This window comes from Fukomys damarensis, unplaced genomic scaffold (assembly GCF_012274545.1).
Source record: "Fukomys damarensis isolate Sample0158 unplaced genomic scaffold, DMR_v1.0_HiC HiC_scaffold_18, whole genome shotgun sequence".
Lineage (NCBI taxonomy): Eukaryota > Metazoa > Chordata > Mammalia > Rodentia > Bathyergidae > Fukomys > Fukomys damarensis.
In genome coordinates, this window is record NW_022900930.1 from 23,537,936 (window position 1) to 23,551,418 (window position 13,483).

General features: G+C 41.0%; 1 protein-coding gene across 1 annotated transcript in view; it reads right to left on the reverse strand.

Annotated features, from left to right (window-relative positions):
• Tenm3 (teneurin transmembrane protein 3) overlaps window positions 1-13,483 on the reverse strand; it is a 615,432-nt gene that overhangs the window by 3,117 nt on the left and 598,832 nt on the right. The window contains exons 27-30 of the mRNA XM_033765428.1: window positions 11,360-11,656; window positions 6,411-8,022; window positions 2,535-2,665; window positions 2-535 (exon numbers count right to left, since the gene is read on the reverse strand). Coding sequence (XP_033621319.1) covers window positions 2-535; window positions 2,535-2,665; window positions 6,411-8,022; window positions 11,360-11,656 — 2,574 coding nt within the window. The remainder of the gene's footprint in view (window position 1; window positions 536-2,534; window positions 2,666-6,410; window positions 8,023-11,359; window positions 11,657-13,483) is intronic.

Genomic DNA, 13,483 nt, shown 5'->3' on the forward strand with positions numbered 1-13,483 from the left:
GCTGCCGCGCCTGCTCCAGGATGCGCGCCTTCTCCTCGTCTAGCGTCATGCCGTAGCGCACGTGCAGCGCCAGCGCCCCGAACTGCATCTCCACGTCGGCGAACCTGCGAGTCCTGCCGTTCACCACGGTGGTGGACTGCGACACTGTCACGTTGATGCCGTTTTCCAGCGCTTTGCGGCCGCTCGTCAGCCGCAGCGTCCCCAGGTCGCTCTCGGGCGTGGTGGTCTTGATGAAGTAGTGCGTGTCCTTGCCCTCGATGGTGAAGTGCAGGTTCTCCAGGTAGAAGGCATTGTTGAGCACGGCCGCCACCTTGATGCAGTCCTCGTTGGCGATGTTGAGCACGTTGGTCTGCACGCGGCCCTGGCTGACGGCCAGCATGACGCCCTTGCCGATCAGCGACTTGACTGTGGCGAACCACAGCCACGACTGCTCGCCGCCTGCTTTGCGCTTGCTCACCTGCACCTCGGCCATCTTCCCCAGGGACAGGAAGGCCTTGGCTTGCCTTGCCACTTGCTGTTGAACTCCAAAGATGGGCTGAAAAGTGAAACACAACAGGGGTAAGGTTGAGAGAACAACCGTAGCATCGGGTTGCTGGCGAGCCAGGTGTCCTGGCAGGGCTTTCCCCTTCGGAGGAAGACCGGGCCAGGGTGTGTATTACAACCTCACACGGCCCTTTGAGATGAAAAGGTCTGCACAACCGGGGCTGGAGGGATGCATTTGATCCCCTCTCCTCCAGTGACCCAAATGAGTTTGGAAATGTTAAAAGAGGAAGCTCCATTACCGTGGCTGAAAACTTTTTTTAGTTTATAACAAGGGCAAAATATTCATGTCTTTAGTTTTCCATTTGCATGTGGGAAAGCCAGTTTACCAAGTCCCCCACCGCTGCAGCTTTTGCCATGGGAGGCTAAAGAGAAAACACCAAACAGAACAATTGGGAAGGCAGGGGGTGCTTGGGGCGGATCTCTGGGCCCCACTTCATAGGCTTTGAAGTGCTTGTGCTCTAATTTAAGTCATCTTTGCCCTCTCCTTGTAGACACAGATTTCAGCTGAAAATCACCAGTGTAAGTGCAGGACTGAAATGTACTTGGATAGGTGGATAGTGGGGGCAGCTGAAAGAGCATATTTATTATTTTAGAAAAAAAAATTATTTATTGCAGACTTAGGGAGAGTGGGCCATCTCTATTGGTAAAGGTTTTAAATTGGAGCCTCTTAACTCAGCCATTTCTTATCCTCCCAGATGTTTGTCTGGCCAGTGTTTCCCAAATGGAAACATCTGTTTCATCTCCAGCAATGAAAGAAACTTTTTCTGCACTTGGGGCAGCCTCAATGTCTTTGCCTTTGATTCCCTAAACTGTCTTTACTATGTACTTCTTTTGACAGAGAACATGAACCATATTAAAAGGCTGCCCAGGAAAAAAAAAAGTTGGCATGTCCATTTGTACAGTTAGATTTAAGTGTTTTCAGACAGAGTGGAAAGTCAGACACAGTTAGGGCATTCACGTTCAAACGCACCAGGAAACTTAAGTATGTCTTCACGGCACTTTATCAATGTAGATTGATTTGAAGTTAGAAATGTTAAAATAGCTCCCAGACCCTAGAAATTTGATGGTGTTTGCTTTTGAAATGTAAAAGTGACATCTAAAAAAATCTCTTTTATGTTGAGTGAAATGCATTCCAGAAGATAAAGTTATTGGCATAGTGGCTGTTGTGTATGTATATGTTTTAATCACAATTGCCTTTCTCTTTGTATTTATTGAAAGTGCAGGACAACTGCTAGAGGGACAGGAGGAATGAATCTTTCCAAAAAACTCTGTACCCTCTTCTCCTTATCACTATGGGGTGACCCAAATTTTAAAGCTCTAATCATCCGTGTGTTAACCTAGATAACCTGATGTTTGTTGTGCATTCCTTTCTGGTTTCTGAATGATAGGATATAAAGTGCTGCATTCTGACATGGCAGTCTGATTTTGCAATTTTCCATACTGTTTGTTATTTCTCACAACAGTTGCAGTCCTCTTGATCTGTTATTTTGAGGAAAATTTACAAACATCTAGCTGTATGTAGAGACTTACTGGGGGACATTTAAAAAAAATTTTTTTCCCCATGAAACTCTACTAATATTTTAGAGAAGGTGAACTCCGTGGCACTGTTTGTGGATCGCTAATTTGTAATATGAATCTCCTGCCCTCCTGTTTATTGCATCTTTGCCTGCAGGTCCCAAGTGCCATAAATGTGCTTTCATGGGGTTCTTTGTAGAAACCCAACACTCAAAATTGAGCTTCTGCATTTTATTACCTTTTGATAATGTCTTTCTGTGCTTTTATTAGCATCGCCAAAAACAGATTTAAGCCTATTTAATAGGCCCCTGGATTGCTAAACAGAAATGCAGAGGAAGTGTCAATTTTCTGAATCCAAAATGGTAAAAAAATGTCTCTGGTACAGTTTTCACAAAGGTGGTTTGATTAAACATGGGTAAGTATGACGTGAGTAAGCCATTTATCACCTTTTCATAGTTTTGCATTTAGTTTCTTACCGGCACATCATCCCACTGCTGACTCTTCACAAGTTCGTAGGAAGGTTCTGTTAAATCAAATTTGGGGACAGGGAATCCAGGAATAGCATTGTGCAGATGGAAGCCAAATGTCACCAACCAGCTGTTAACATCTAGGAGAAGAATGTTTAAAAGGAAAGGTGCTAGAGATTATTTTATGCTTTCATAAATTTAAATCCTTACCTTACAAAAAGCCCAATTTCATAAGTAATCTGAAACCAAGCACATGTTTGCCTTTCTCCTACCGTTTCAAATCTGCTAGTTTTAGACGGGAAGACAATCACCTTGGTAGCAGAACTATGGCAATACTATGGAAAATGCAGAGCGAAAGAGACTCACCTAGACTGGATAAACTGTCACAAGTGCGAAATTGCATCCTGTGCCAGTGATAGCGTTAAGAAGGGTTATAACAATGCACGGCAGCATGAAAAATACGTGGTTGTAGAAAACAAATGAGATTTGTTTTGTACTTAGTAGAGGCTGGTCTTAAATAGAAGTTGTATGTTATTAGTTTTCAAAAGGGATTGCCTAAGGATATGTGGACTTCTACAACCCATTTTCTATTAATAAAAACCTAAATTGAGAGTATTAAAATGAACAGTTGATTCTTAATCAAAGATGAATGCTAAAAGCTGGTGACACTGGCCAAGGGTGCAGAAGTTCTGATTACCATCAGTTATGACTTCAAAAGCTCACTGGGCACAGGTGGAGACAAACTTTTTGGGGAGAGAACCTGGAAACCTTTAAAATGGCATTTTAAAATATTGCCATGTGACTCCAAAAGCCATTAAGCTCAGGATAAGGCTTTTATTCTATTCTGGAGGTTATAATGTTACAGAACTACTCAGCAGGCTTGCAGGTTTATGAGTACAGTTGGGTGTAGATTATTTTATATATTAAGCACATTGCTGGAAAATTTGAAATTGCATTTCACCTAATATATTTTATGCTGTTCCATCTCTCTTTTGATGTTTTTCAGAAAATGCTGCAGTGGCATTCCCTGCAGCCCACGTTGCTAGGAGAGGATGAATTCAGGAGCTGTGGGCTTTCCAGCCTTTCAGTCAGCCCTTGTCAACACCCTTTAAATAACCAGTGGTAAACTGCTTGTCAGAATGATGGAGAGCCACTTGTTTCCCATTTCCTTCTCTAGGGCACAAACTTTCACCTCATTGCCAGGCTGGCAGGTCCTTTGTCCAGGTATCATATGGCTACAAAACTGGGGGCATTCTTTCTGTTTCAGGTGTGGTAGTGCTAGTGCTGAGCGATAAATCCCCATGTTTTCACACAGCATGGAAAGTAATACTTTTAGGGGGACAATGTATATAAGATTATAAGGGAGTGTTCTATTCTGGGGAAAATTCTTTCTCCCAGATGTTGGAGTACTGAGAGCAAAAAGTCTGTTACTCCGAACACTGCTCGCCTAAGTGAAAAATAGAGGGTCTTAAGTATTGAAAAGTAATAACAAATAATGGGATTTAAATGTAGCTATATACCAAAACAATCTGAATAAGAATATCTTGCTGGTATTGCAGAGAGAAGGGACCTTTAGTTGGTTTAGATGGAGGAGACATACAGAAAGCTTTTGGAAGTCAGGGAGGGTGGGAAACAGATGCTCAGTGAAGAGGAGGCAGCATTTTGAGAGCTGTTCTGAGAGCTGAAAGAACAGACAGCCCAGTATGTCTCAGATACTGAGCCAGAAAAGAGGCAGCTGGAAAGAGCAGTGAACACGAGCCAAAAGGAAACAGGATAACCCACACCAAACTAAAATAAAACAGAAAAATCGAGGAAGAGCTGTCCTTCAGGAAGCATAAAAGTGGTAGAAAGGTATATAATGGCAGTCTAAATAAGGACTGGAAGGCTAAAAGGGATGATTCGGAAGTCCTGAAGTAGAGGGAACTGAACAGAACTAGAGCATGTTTGCAAAGACCTTGTCTCTTTCATCTTGGTCATTTCTCTTGTGGCAGAAGTGGGAACTAATGTTTTAAATCTTGCAAAACTAAGAGTAACTTGTACTAAACTTGGAAAGATATGAAATCTGTAGCCTGAAAATTACCAAAATTATTGGTGGAACAATTAATGTGCTTTCAGTAGTGTCACCAGGCAAGAGCTGCACTAAATGGCACTGGAGATCATGGCGTAAGAAGATGAAGAGAGAACACAAACAGGATCTTTTGACTGAACAACTGCTGAGAGAAAGTGCTCCGTTACTGTCCTGAGGTGATGGCAATGAAGAGGGGGTTAAACACCTCCCAGGAATGAGACGTGTGTCACAATATTGTGCTTCAGATTGGAGTTTGTATATGTCCTGAGACCCTACATTACACATTTGTAAGATAACATTTAATACAGATGGTGTATGAGGGGTGAGAGAAAAAATGTGGAATGCTTAAAAAATTTGTTATAGTAAAAGACACTTTGCCACTAACCCCCTTCAAAATACTCCCTCTTGCTTCAAACACATTCATTCCATTATTCTTGCCACTTTCTGAAGCAGTTCTGGAAGCTCTCTTTTGTGAATGTCTTCAGTTGTGCTGTTGTGCTGCCTGAACTGATTGAAAATGTTTACCTTTTACGATCATTTTTAGTTTGAGGAAGGGCCAGAAGTTGCAGGGTGCCAGATCTGGTGAATAAGGTGGCTGAGGTTATACCATAATGTTTTTATGATTCTCCCTTTCTGTTTGATGGTGCTTGACAGCAACTTTCACTATATTTTTGATCGTACCTTATAAAGGCACTCATGAAAGAACTTGCAGAGCTGCTTCATAAAGTTACAAGAATGATGGCTGTGTTCAAAGTGAATGGGAGTATTTTGAGAGGAATTAATGGCAGTATATCATTACTGTAATATATTTTTAAAAATGCAAACATTCCCTGTATATTTTGATCATATTTTATATATTTAGTAATAGAGATTGAACCCAGAGAGCTTGTTCATTGTGGACGACTTCCCTGCTACTGAGCTACACCTAATTTTGAGTCAGAAATTTTAAATTGTCCATGCTGGCCTTGACTTGTGATCTTGCTTCAGCCTCCTGACTAGCTGGGATTACAGGTGTGTGCCACTAAACTTGTATAAAAATTCTTACATTTTTATTGTAGCAGGCACTATTGTTAGCATCTTATAGTTGAGGCAACTGCCATATGTTGAAGGCTTGTACTTGATGGAGATGGTGGTTCCTTTGAGATGCAGGCCTTTCTGGGAGGTCTTTAGGTCACTGGGAGCTTGCCCATGGAAGCATGGGCACCTTGGTCTCTTCAGTTTCTGGTTCTGATGAAGTGAGAGGTTTTCCTCTGGCATATGCTCTTGCCACAACTTGCTGCCTCTACACAGGCCCAAAGGACTGAGGCCAATTGAGCATAAACTGGAAGCTCTAAAGTTGTGAACCAAAATAAATCTTCCCTCTTTAGGAACTATTTCTCATGTCCTCCCCCATCCCTGTGCTGGAATTGAACCAAGGAATTTGCACATGGCAGGCAAGCATTCTAGCAGGAAACCATATTATAGTAATAGAAAGTTGATAGAGCAAGGAGATACAAAAACAATATTTTACCTATAAAGCCACACAGTTTATAGGAGAGGAGACTGGAATTCTAGTTTGGGGACTTTAAGTTTACTATGTTTTCTACTCCCTCATGGCTCTTCCCTTAATGACTCGATTCCATTTGGCAAAAAAAACCTTGTTGCCTTGGGCATTGGCAGGCAGAATGGAAAGTGGCTATGTTTCATTTTTCCTTTGTACTTCTCTATGGATCCCAACAGGAATAAATGTATTTAAAAGGTCAATTCCAGTTATTTTTTTGTATTAAATTTAAAGGTTACAGGAATTTAGCAGTTGTAAAGGGGAAGAATATGCTTACCTGTGATGTAATCTTTCACATCATGGATTTTGCTTGCAGGGTTGTTATTCCTAAACATGTACAAGTTAAATGGGGCTGGGTCCTTCCCAATTCTTTTCCATATTTGTATGTCAGGTGTTGTCCATCGTCCTGCCAAAATGTCATAATCTCTTTCTCCAAAGTGGATTAATTTGGTGAGTGGGTCATATAAGCCACCATGAAATCCAATTACCAGTTGAAAGTCAATATTGGAGTCAAAATAGATTTCACCATATGCAGTGTACTGAATCTGTTTTAGCATAAGCCCATTGCTACTGAAAACAGCTAATGGTGTCCCTGTATTATCTGATGCAATGTAAAATTCATCCCCACTGCTGATTTCCATGGCAAAAAGGTGTCCTTGGAGATCGTAATAGAGGGAGGTAATTTCTGAACTGGAATGGTTATAGACATGAGTAATCCTAGTAGGATAGGTGAGGTCAGCATAAAAAAACTGCAGGTGCTGTCCCAGACTGGTTTTGCTCGACACTCGCCTCCCCAGGCCATCATAACGATAGATCACTGTCCAACCACTGCCTTTACTGTAAACTCGAGTTAGAAGTCCCTTGGAGCTGTATTCAAAGATTTCTGTGCCTCTTTGACGTAGGAAACCATCTTCATCCAACCGATACTGGACATCACCCAAGCGGGTGATTCTGTCTCGCAGGTCATACCGAAGGGGTGTCAAACGTGCGCTGTTGCTTGGGTTCAGTAAATGGAGGTTTCCATTCAGATCATAATTGTAACGCCACATGATCTTTTCATTTAGGTATACAGTTTGCAGCTGTCCATCAACGTCGTATTCATAAGCATATTTGGTAGTATTGGCAAAGGGGCCTATTTTAATCTCTCTCTTGGTTACCCGACCCATGTTATCATATTGAATTGTAATCCAGTACATGAGTGACCTGAATATCTCATACTGAATTTCCTTGATGCGGCCATGTGCATCAAAGTGCTTTGTGTAAGTCATCACAGCTGTGGATATGATTTGGTTAATGTCATAATATATAACTCCAAATTTTCCAAACTGTTCAACTTTGCCAGAAATGTCATCAAACTGATAAAGATCTATGGGCAGTGGAGTTTCATTGATGACACCCTGCATGCTGGTCACTCGAAAGCTGTTGTCATAGCTATAGTCGAATCTTGCATTTACCATTCCATCTTCACTAAAGCGGAAAATCTGCCTGTCGATCAGGGGGCCAATTTGCCTGTATCTAATGGTGCAAATAAAACCATCACTCTGGAGGTTTACTGTTTTTAGGACTCCTCCTGTTTCATCATAGGTAAAACTGACTCTTGTGCTATCATACAGAATTTCTGAGAGCCTGGTCTGCCTTCTATACTTGAATAGGACCCTCCGACTGGTACCCAGGAAAGCTGTTTGTAGAAGTAGCCCCTCCTCATTGTAGTCTGTGATGATGGAGGCGTTGCTCTCCGGGGGATTGTATATGTTGCGATAGTAGCCAATGGACCGGATGGTTTGCATGGTGTGGCGAGCCACACTGGGCATGGTGATGGCAGAGAGGCGGTCCCACATATCATATTCGAAGATATACTGCCGCTGGCTATGAAGCAGAAGAACCATGGACTGTAAAGAAAGCACAAACTGTTACCTAGTGTTCACGAATGGGGGAAGTGAAAGAGGATGCAGTGACCACAAATGTACAGAAACATTCCACTTGAGAACATGATTTTCATTGTAATTGAGTTATCCTTGACCTTACATGTTGTTAATGATTCCCTGCCTGATTTGCTTGGATGCTTAATTGTGAGGGGTTCTGCAATTAGTGGTTCAAGATTCATAATGTGCTACTTGTCATGATTGTACCATTCTTTTTCTAGGCATTCATAGCCAATCAGCAGATTGTCAATGGATTTGGCTAAGTCATAATACAAACATGAATAAAGCTGCTTTAAAGACAATATTTTAAGGAGAAAATAGCATGGGGGAAAGAAATCCTATCCATAATTAGCAATTACATAGTAAGGTGCTTTTTCCCCTTCATTTGATTGAAGAGCCACTCAAATCATGTTTTAATTTCCTGTGTGTTTGGGGGAGGAGCAAAACATTCAAAATATTTTTATGAAGAAGAGACATAAAATTAGCCCAAAATGGATAATGTATACAATATAAAGCATCAGTGTCAATAAACACTGCTCAGTTAATCTCATGATGAATGAGGGTTATAAATGACCTTAATAGAAATGCAGATTTCAATATGGTTCCCACAAGACATCTGTATTGACAATAAAATCTGTATTTTGATATTTTATTGTGTAGCTACCAAATTTGATTTGTACCCCAGGAGCTATCATAATAGTTTCTGGACTACATATGCTTTGGGACTAAATTATGAAATGAATGACTATACAAATAAAAGTAAGCTCTGCATAGGTTTGCAAGTCACTGCAGAAAGACAAATGAGCCAACAGGAGAAAAGGTGAACCCTGATGCCGGTCAGGTGAACCTCAACCATAATACAGGGCTGGGGTGCTTCTCTCTGACAGCTTGCTGTTAACCCATGACATCAGATGGAATAGGAAGAATGGTTTACATGGGAGGTATCCTTTACTCTGACATGGAAATGCATCATTTTATGTCCAAGGCACACTGTTTTCATTTTCCACCATCTTAAACCGTTTTCATGACTCAGGCTGTGGAACAGCTTCTGTGGCCAAGTCTGGGGCAATTTTATATGTTATGATTCAGATCTTAAATGTCCTCTTAAAGCCACGTGTTGAAATCTTGGTCTCTGGCACAATTGAGGGTGGTGAAACCTTCTAGTGAGGGAAGGCAGGTCATGGGGGCCTGGCCCCTTCCATGCTCCTTGCTTTCTGCCCTGTGAGGTCCACAGCTTTGCTCCACTACATGCTCCTGGTCATGACCTCCTGACTTAACGTGGGCCCAAAACCAAGAAGCTAAGCAACCACAATTGTGAGCCAAAGTATCCCTCAGATTGCTCAATTCATGCATTTTCTCTCAGTGTTGGAAAGCTAATGTATAGGTTGTATAGTAAGTGCCCTGAGAGTTTTTCCTAACAGTTTGTATTTTTCCAAGGAAGTGCAAGTCACAGGAACTGATACCTATGTTTACGGTCATTTAAATTATGTTTGAAGGTAGTAAAACTGCTTATTTAGGATGAATAAGTTTGGCTTTGTGTCACTATCCTGACAAGGAAATGGAAATGGACATTAGAATTTGGGAGAGATGATGAAAAAGGACTCAACGGGCTTTTTTATTCTCCACAGAGGCATGAAGGTGACCTTGGTCACTACCGTTCTCATTTTGGGAACAGCTCTTATCAATGATACATTCTTTGACTCCTTTTAAACATTTTTCTGCCACCTAATGATCACTACTATCAATTTTTTGCAGGGTCTGGGTACTTGTATTTTTATTACTCTTCCCTGAGATGTACTTAAATCAGAAAAGCATTCCAGTCTGTTCTTCTCATTTGTAAACACTGCCTGGGGGCTACTTAGGTTAGATGGCAAAGTATCTGCCATGTGTCGGGATTATTTCTAGAGCGGTATGTGTAAGGGGCTTACTCTGGTCTCTCGACAAATAGCCAGTTGAGAGTAGAATGCTTCGTATGGAGGGAGCTCGTGCATCTAACAGGCACAGTTTATGGTCTCAAGGGCAAGTCCTTTCTCAGGAGAGGTGGGTTTGGCAAGAGGAGGGACTGGTTAGGAGGGGCCTGGCCTAACTGAAAACATTCCAGGGCTGTGATAAGGTTGGTAGCATCCCACACTGAGGTTTGAATCAAACTGGTTCTAAGGAAGACGGGTCTATGTGTATGCACCTCAGAATGAGACAGGATGGGTCACAGGTGCGGAGTTAGGTTCAGACTGAGAACCTCCAGTGAAGAGTAAGATCGTGAGCAGTCAGCATAGCAGCGATGTGCATGTGAGTTTTTTGGATGACAAAAGGTACTTTGTGTCACTTTTATACACGGAAAGGAGGAGGCAGTATTGAGTTTATAACTAAGGTTTCTGTGAAATTGGTAGTGGAGCACTTGGAGATTTGAGATGTATAAGAACTCAAAGCCAAATCATTTTCTAGTGCTAGTGTTTGTCCTAAGGGCTAATGAAGTGTCACATGAATATGTTCTTTAGTGGGTTATATTTCTTCAGAAAAGAATTACAGGCAGATGATCATCCTTTTCCTTGAACCTCAGTCAATACTCCAAACCACACATCATACGGTTTAGCATTTTGTACCTGTGTAACTGACTCTCAGTCTCCATTCCCCACCCCGCCCCCAGTACCAGGGATCAAACTCCGAACCTAGTACTTGAGAGGCAGGCATGATGCCACTGAGCTAAATCCCTACCCCTGTACTGTGCATAATCTTAGGAATGGGAAAAGTCTGAATTCCAGTTCTTGTCTATTATATGCAGAAAAATTGGAAAGATACCACAAAGGTATCTGAAAATATGGCTTTCTAAGAAAAGAGCCTCTTTTGGTTAATAATGCATAAATAGGACCTACATGCTTTTTACGGTTATGTTGAAGCTTTGCCAGGAACAACAAAAAACTGACAGCTTTAACTGTGCTAATGTAAGGCTCTTTCTTAAATGAAAGAGCCGGCACAGAAATTATTTACAAATGACTTACCAGCTCAAGGTCTAATTTGTGAATGTTGTCAGTGTGTAAGCTTGGCAGGTGGATAGTGTTAGTGCTTGTTTGTTTACAGCATAAATCACTTAAAAGGGTTTCAGATAGTAGAACTTAACTAAGGAGAATCTACTTTGCTAATGCAGAAATTCATCACTGCTGTATTGCTGTGACTGCCATATTGATACTTAGAATAATAAATGGAACTCGGTCATGGCCTACAGTTTTTTCCTCTCATAGTGCTCAGGGTGACTGCTGGAGAATGCTAATCCCCTCTTCCTATTTCCAAGCTCATTGTGCAGGCTTACCTTTTCTAAGTATGTGTAACTCCATGTTTTACCATCAGCAAAGACTCGGGATACAATTCTCCCCTGTCCGTCATAATCTACTTTTTCACTTGTAGTTCCTCGTTGGATGCTGGCAATTTGACCTGTGGATGAATAGGTGACATTGACAGCCATCAGCTTGCTGCTTGGCAGCCAGAGAGTTGGGTGTCCTGAGGTGTCACAGGCGATCCTCAGTAGAAATTTACGATGGTCATCATAGATCTTTTCTGTCTTTGTTGTTCGATCAAAGTCCACTGAAAGGAGGTTTCTGCCATTAACCTGTTATCACACAAATGAGATGATAAAATAAGTCATATTACTCCAATAGCATCACTCACTATTCTTCTGAGTCCCCAGTATTTTTAAACACCATTTATGATGACTTATTTTCTTTGTCATTAAATTAATTTAGCAGCTTTTTGGGTACAAGTGCAAGGCAGTAAATTAACTGATTTTTAAAAAGGTTTTATTAAACAGAAAGGCTGGCATTTGTTCCAGACCTTTTCAGTTAAGTTTTGTAAACTAAAGCAACTGATAAGAAAAATACCAAAATGTATTTGCTTTAAAGTTTTTTCCCCCAGAAGATCTGAGGGTGATAAACATGACACCTATGTAAAATACTCAAAGCTCTTCCCACCAAAAGACATTGGAAAATAATCGCTTAGTAAATTAATCATGGTTACATTAAATAAAACACAGTAGTAAATGTGACTCTAACCCTTAGAAAAGCAGTTAAGTAGAATTTGGAACCCACATTACTGTAAATTATTAATGAGTTTAAATAGCAGGAGGTTACAAACATGATCATTGCTTTTGGCCCAGTGCTGAGAAGTCACGAAGTTTGGAGTGTTATTTGCTTTTGATAACATCTGGTTAACTGGCAGGGACTTCAGAGCCTTTTACTACCATATATCCGTGGTCTGAATATTGTACTTAATTTACAAATCTAGCACCAAGTTGCTCTAATAGGACTCTGTGGCTATGTGCCATGTCCAGAATCTTTGATTAGGTCTGGCTGTTCCTGTCCATGATCCAAGGCATACACAAACTGGCACTTGTTTTTTGCAGTGGGAATGAGGTCCTGATTCCGTTCTACTTTACAAATAGTCTGCAGTGTTTGTAGACAGTGAACCCTGAAGGGCACACACCATGAGCTATTTGTTCTTTCCTCTTCTGTACAGCACCTTTGTGGGGATGGTGGCTTGTAAATATGAAAATGCTTGTTAACTATTTGGGTTGTTAAAAATTAAATGAGAAAGCCTTAATTTTACATAACTAGAACCTTTAAAATTAACAGATGTAGCGGATTACTTTCATATGTATGTGCTATAGTTTGTAGTTTGTCCCTGCCAAAATTCATGTTGAAATTTGATTGTCCATACACTGGTACTGTGAGGTGGATCTTTAAGAGGGATGTCTTTCTGAAGAGACTGGGTTGGTTCTCATGAGACTGGATTCATTTTTCTGAAAGCAAGTTACTATAAACTGTGTTCGCTCCTTTGTCCCCCTCCAAATGTGCCCATTTACCCTTCTGCTTTGTGCCACAAGGCTGTCATGGGAAGCTGAGCAGATGCTGGCATTGTGATCATAGACTTTGAGAACCAAAAGCCAAAATAAATCTTTTTTATTTGTACATTGCCCAGTCTCACGTATACTGTTGTAGCAACAGAAAAGAGACTAAGATATGAAGCTGTTAAACACAAACACATATTTACAGTTCATTTGTATTTATATATAAATGTATGTGTATGCACATATATAAATTTGTCTAAGTTCAAGATAAAACTAATTTTTGCATTTGACAGTAAACATATCAAATGCAAAAATAATCCTAAGCTTAAACTTTCCCAGTTAGTTGTTCAAGGGGAGTACTTGAACTCCATGGAAATATAATATTGTAAGTTAAAAGGAAACAGTGTTGGAGAGAAAAGCCTTCAAAGAATCAATTTACAAAAAGTAAAAGGGTACAGCCCTGGTACTTGGTGCAGCAGAATATATCATAGCAGAGATGTGTATACTAGAGTAGGTATGGGGGGGCGGGGGAAAGACAGACAGAGACACAGAGACAGACTGTCTTGGTGGGAGAAACCCAGGAGACAAAGTGCC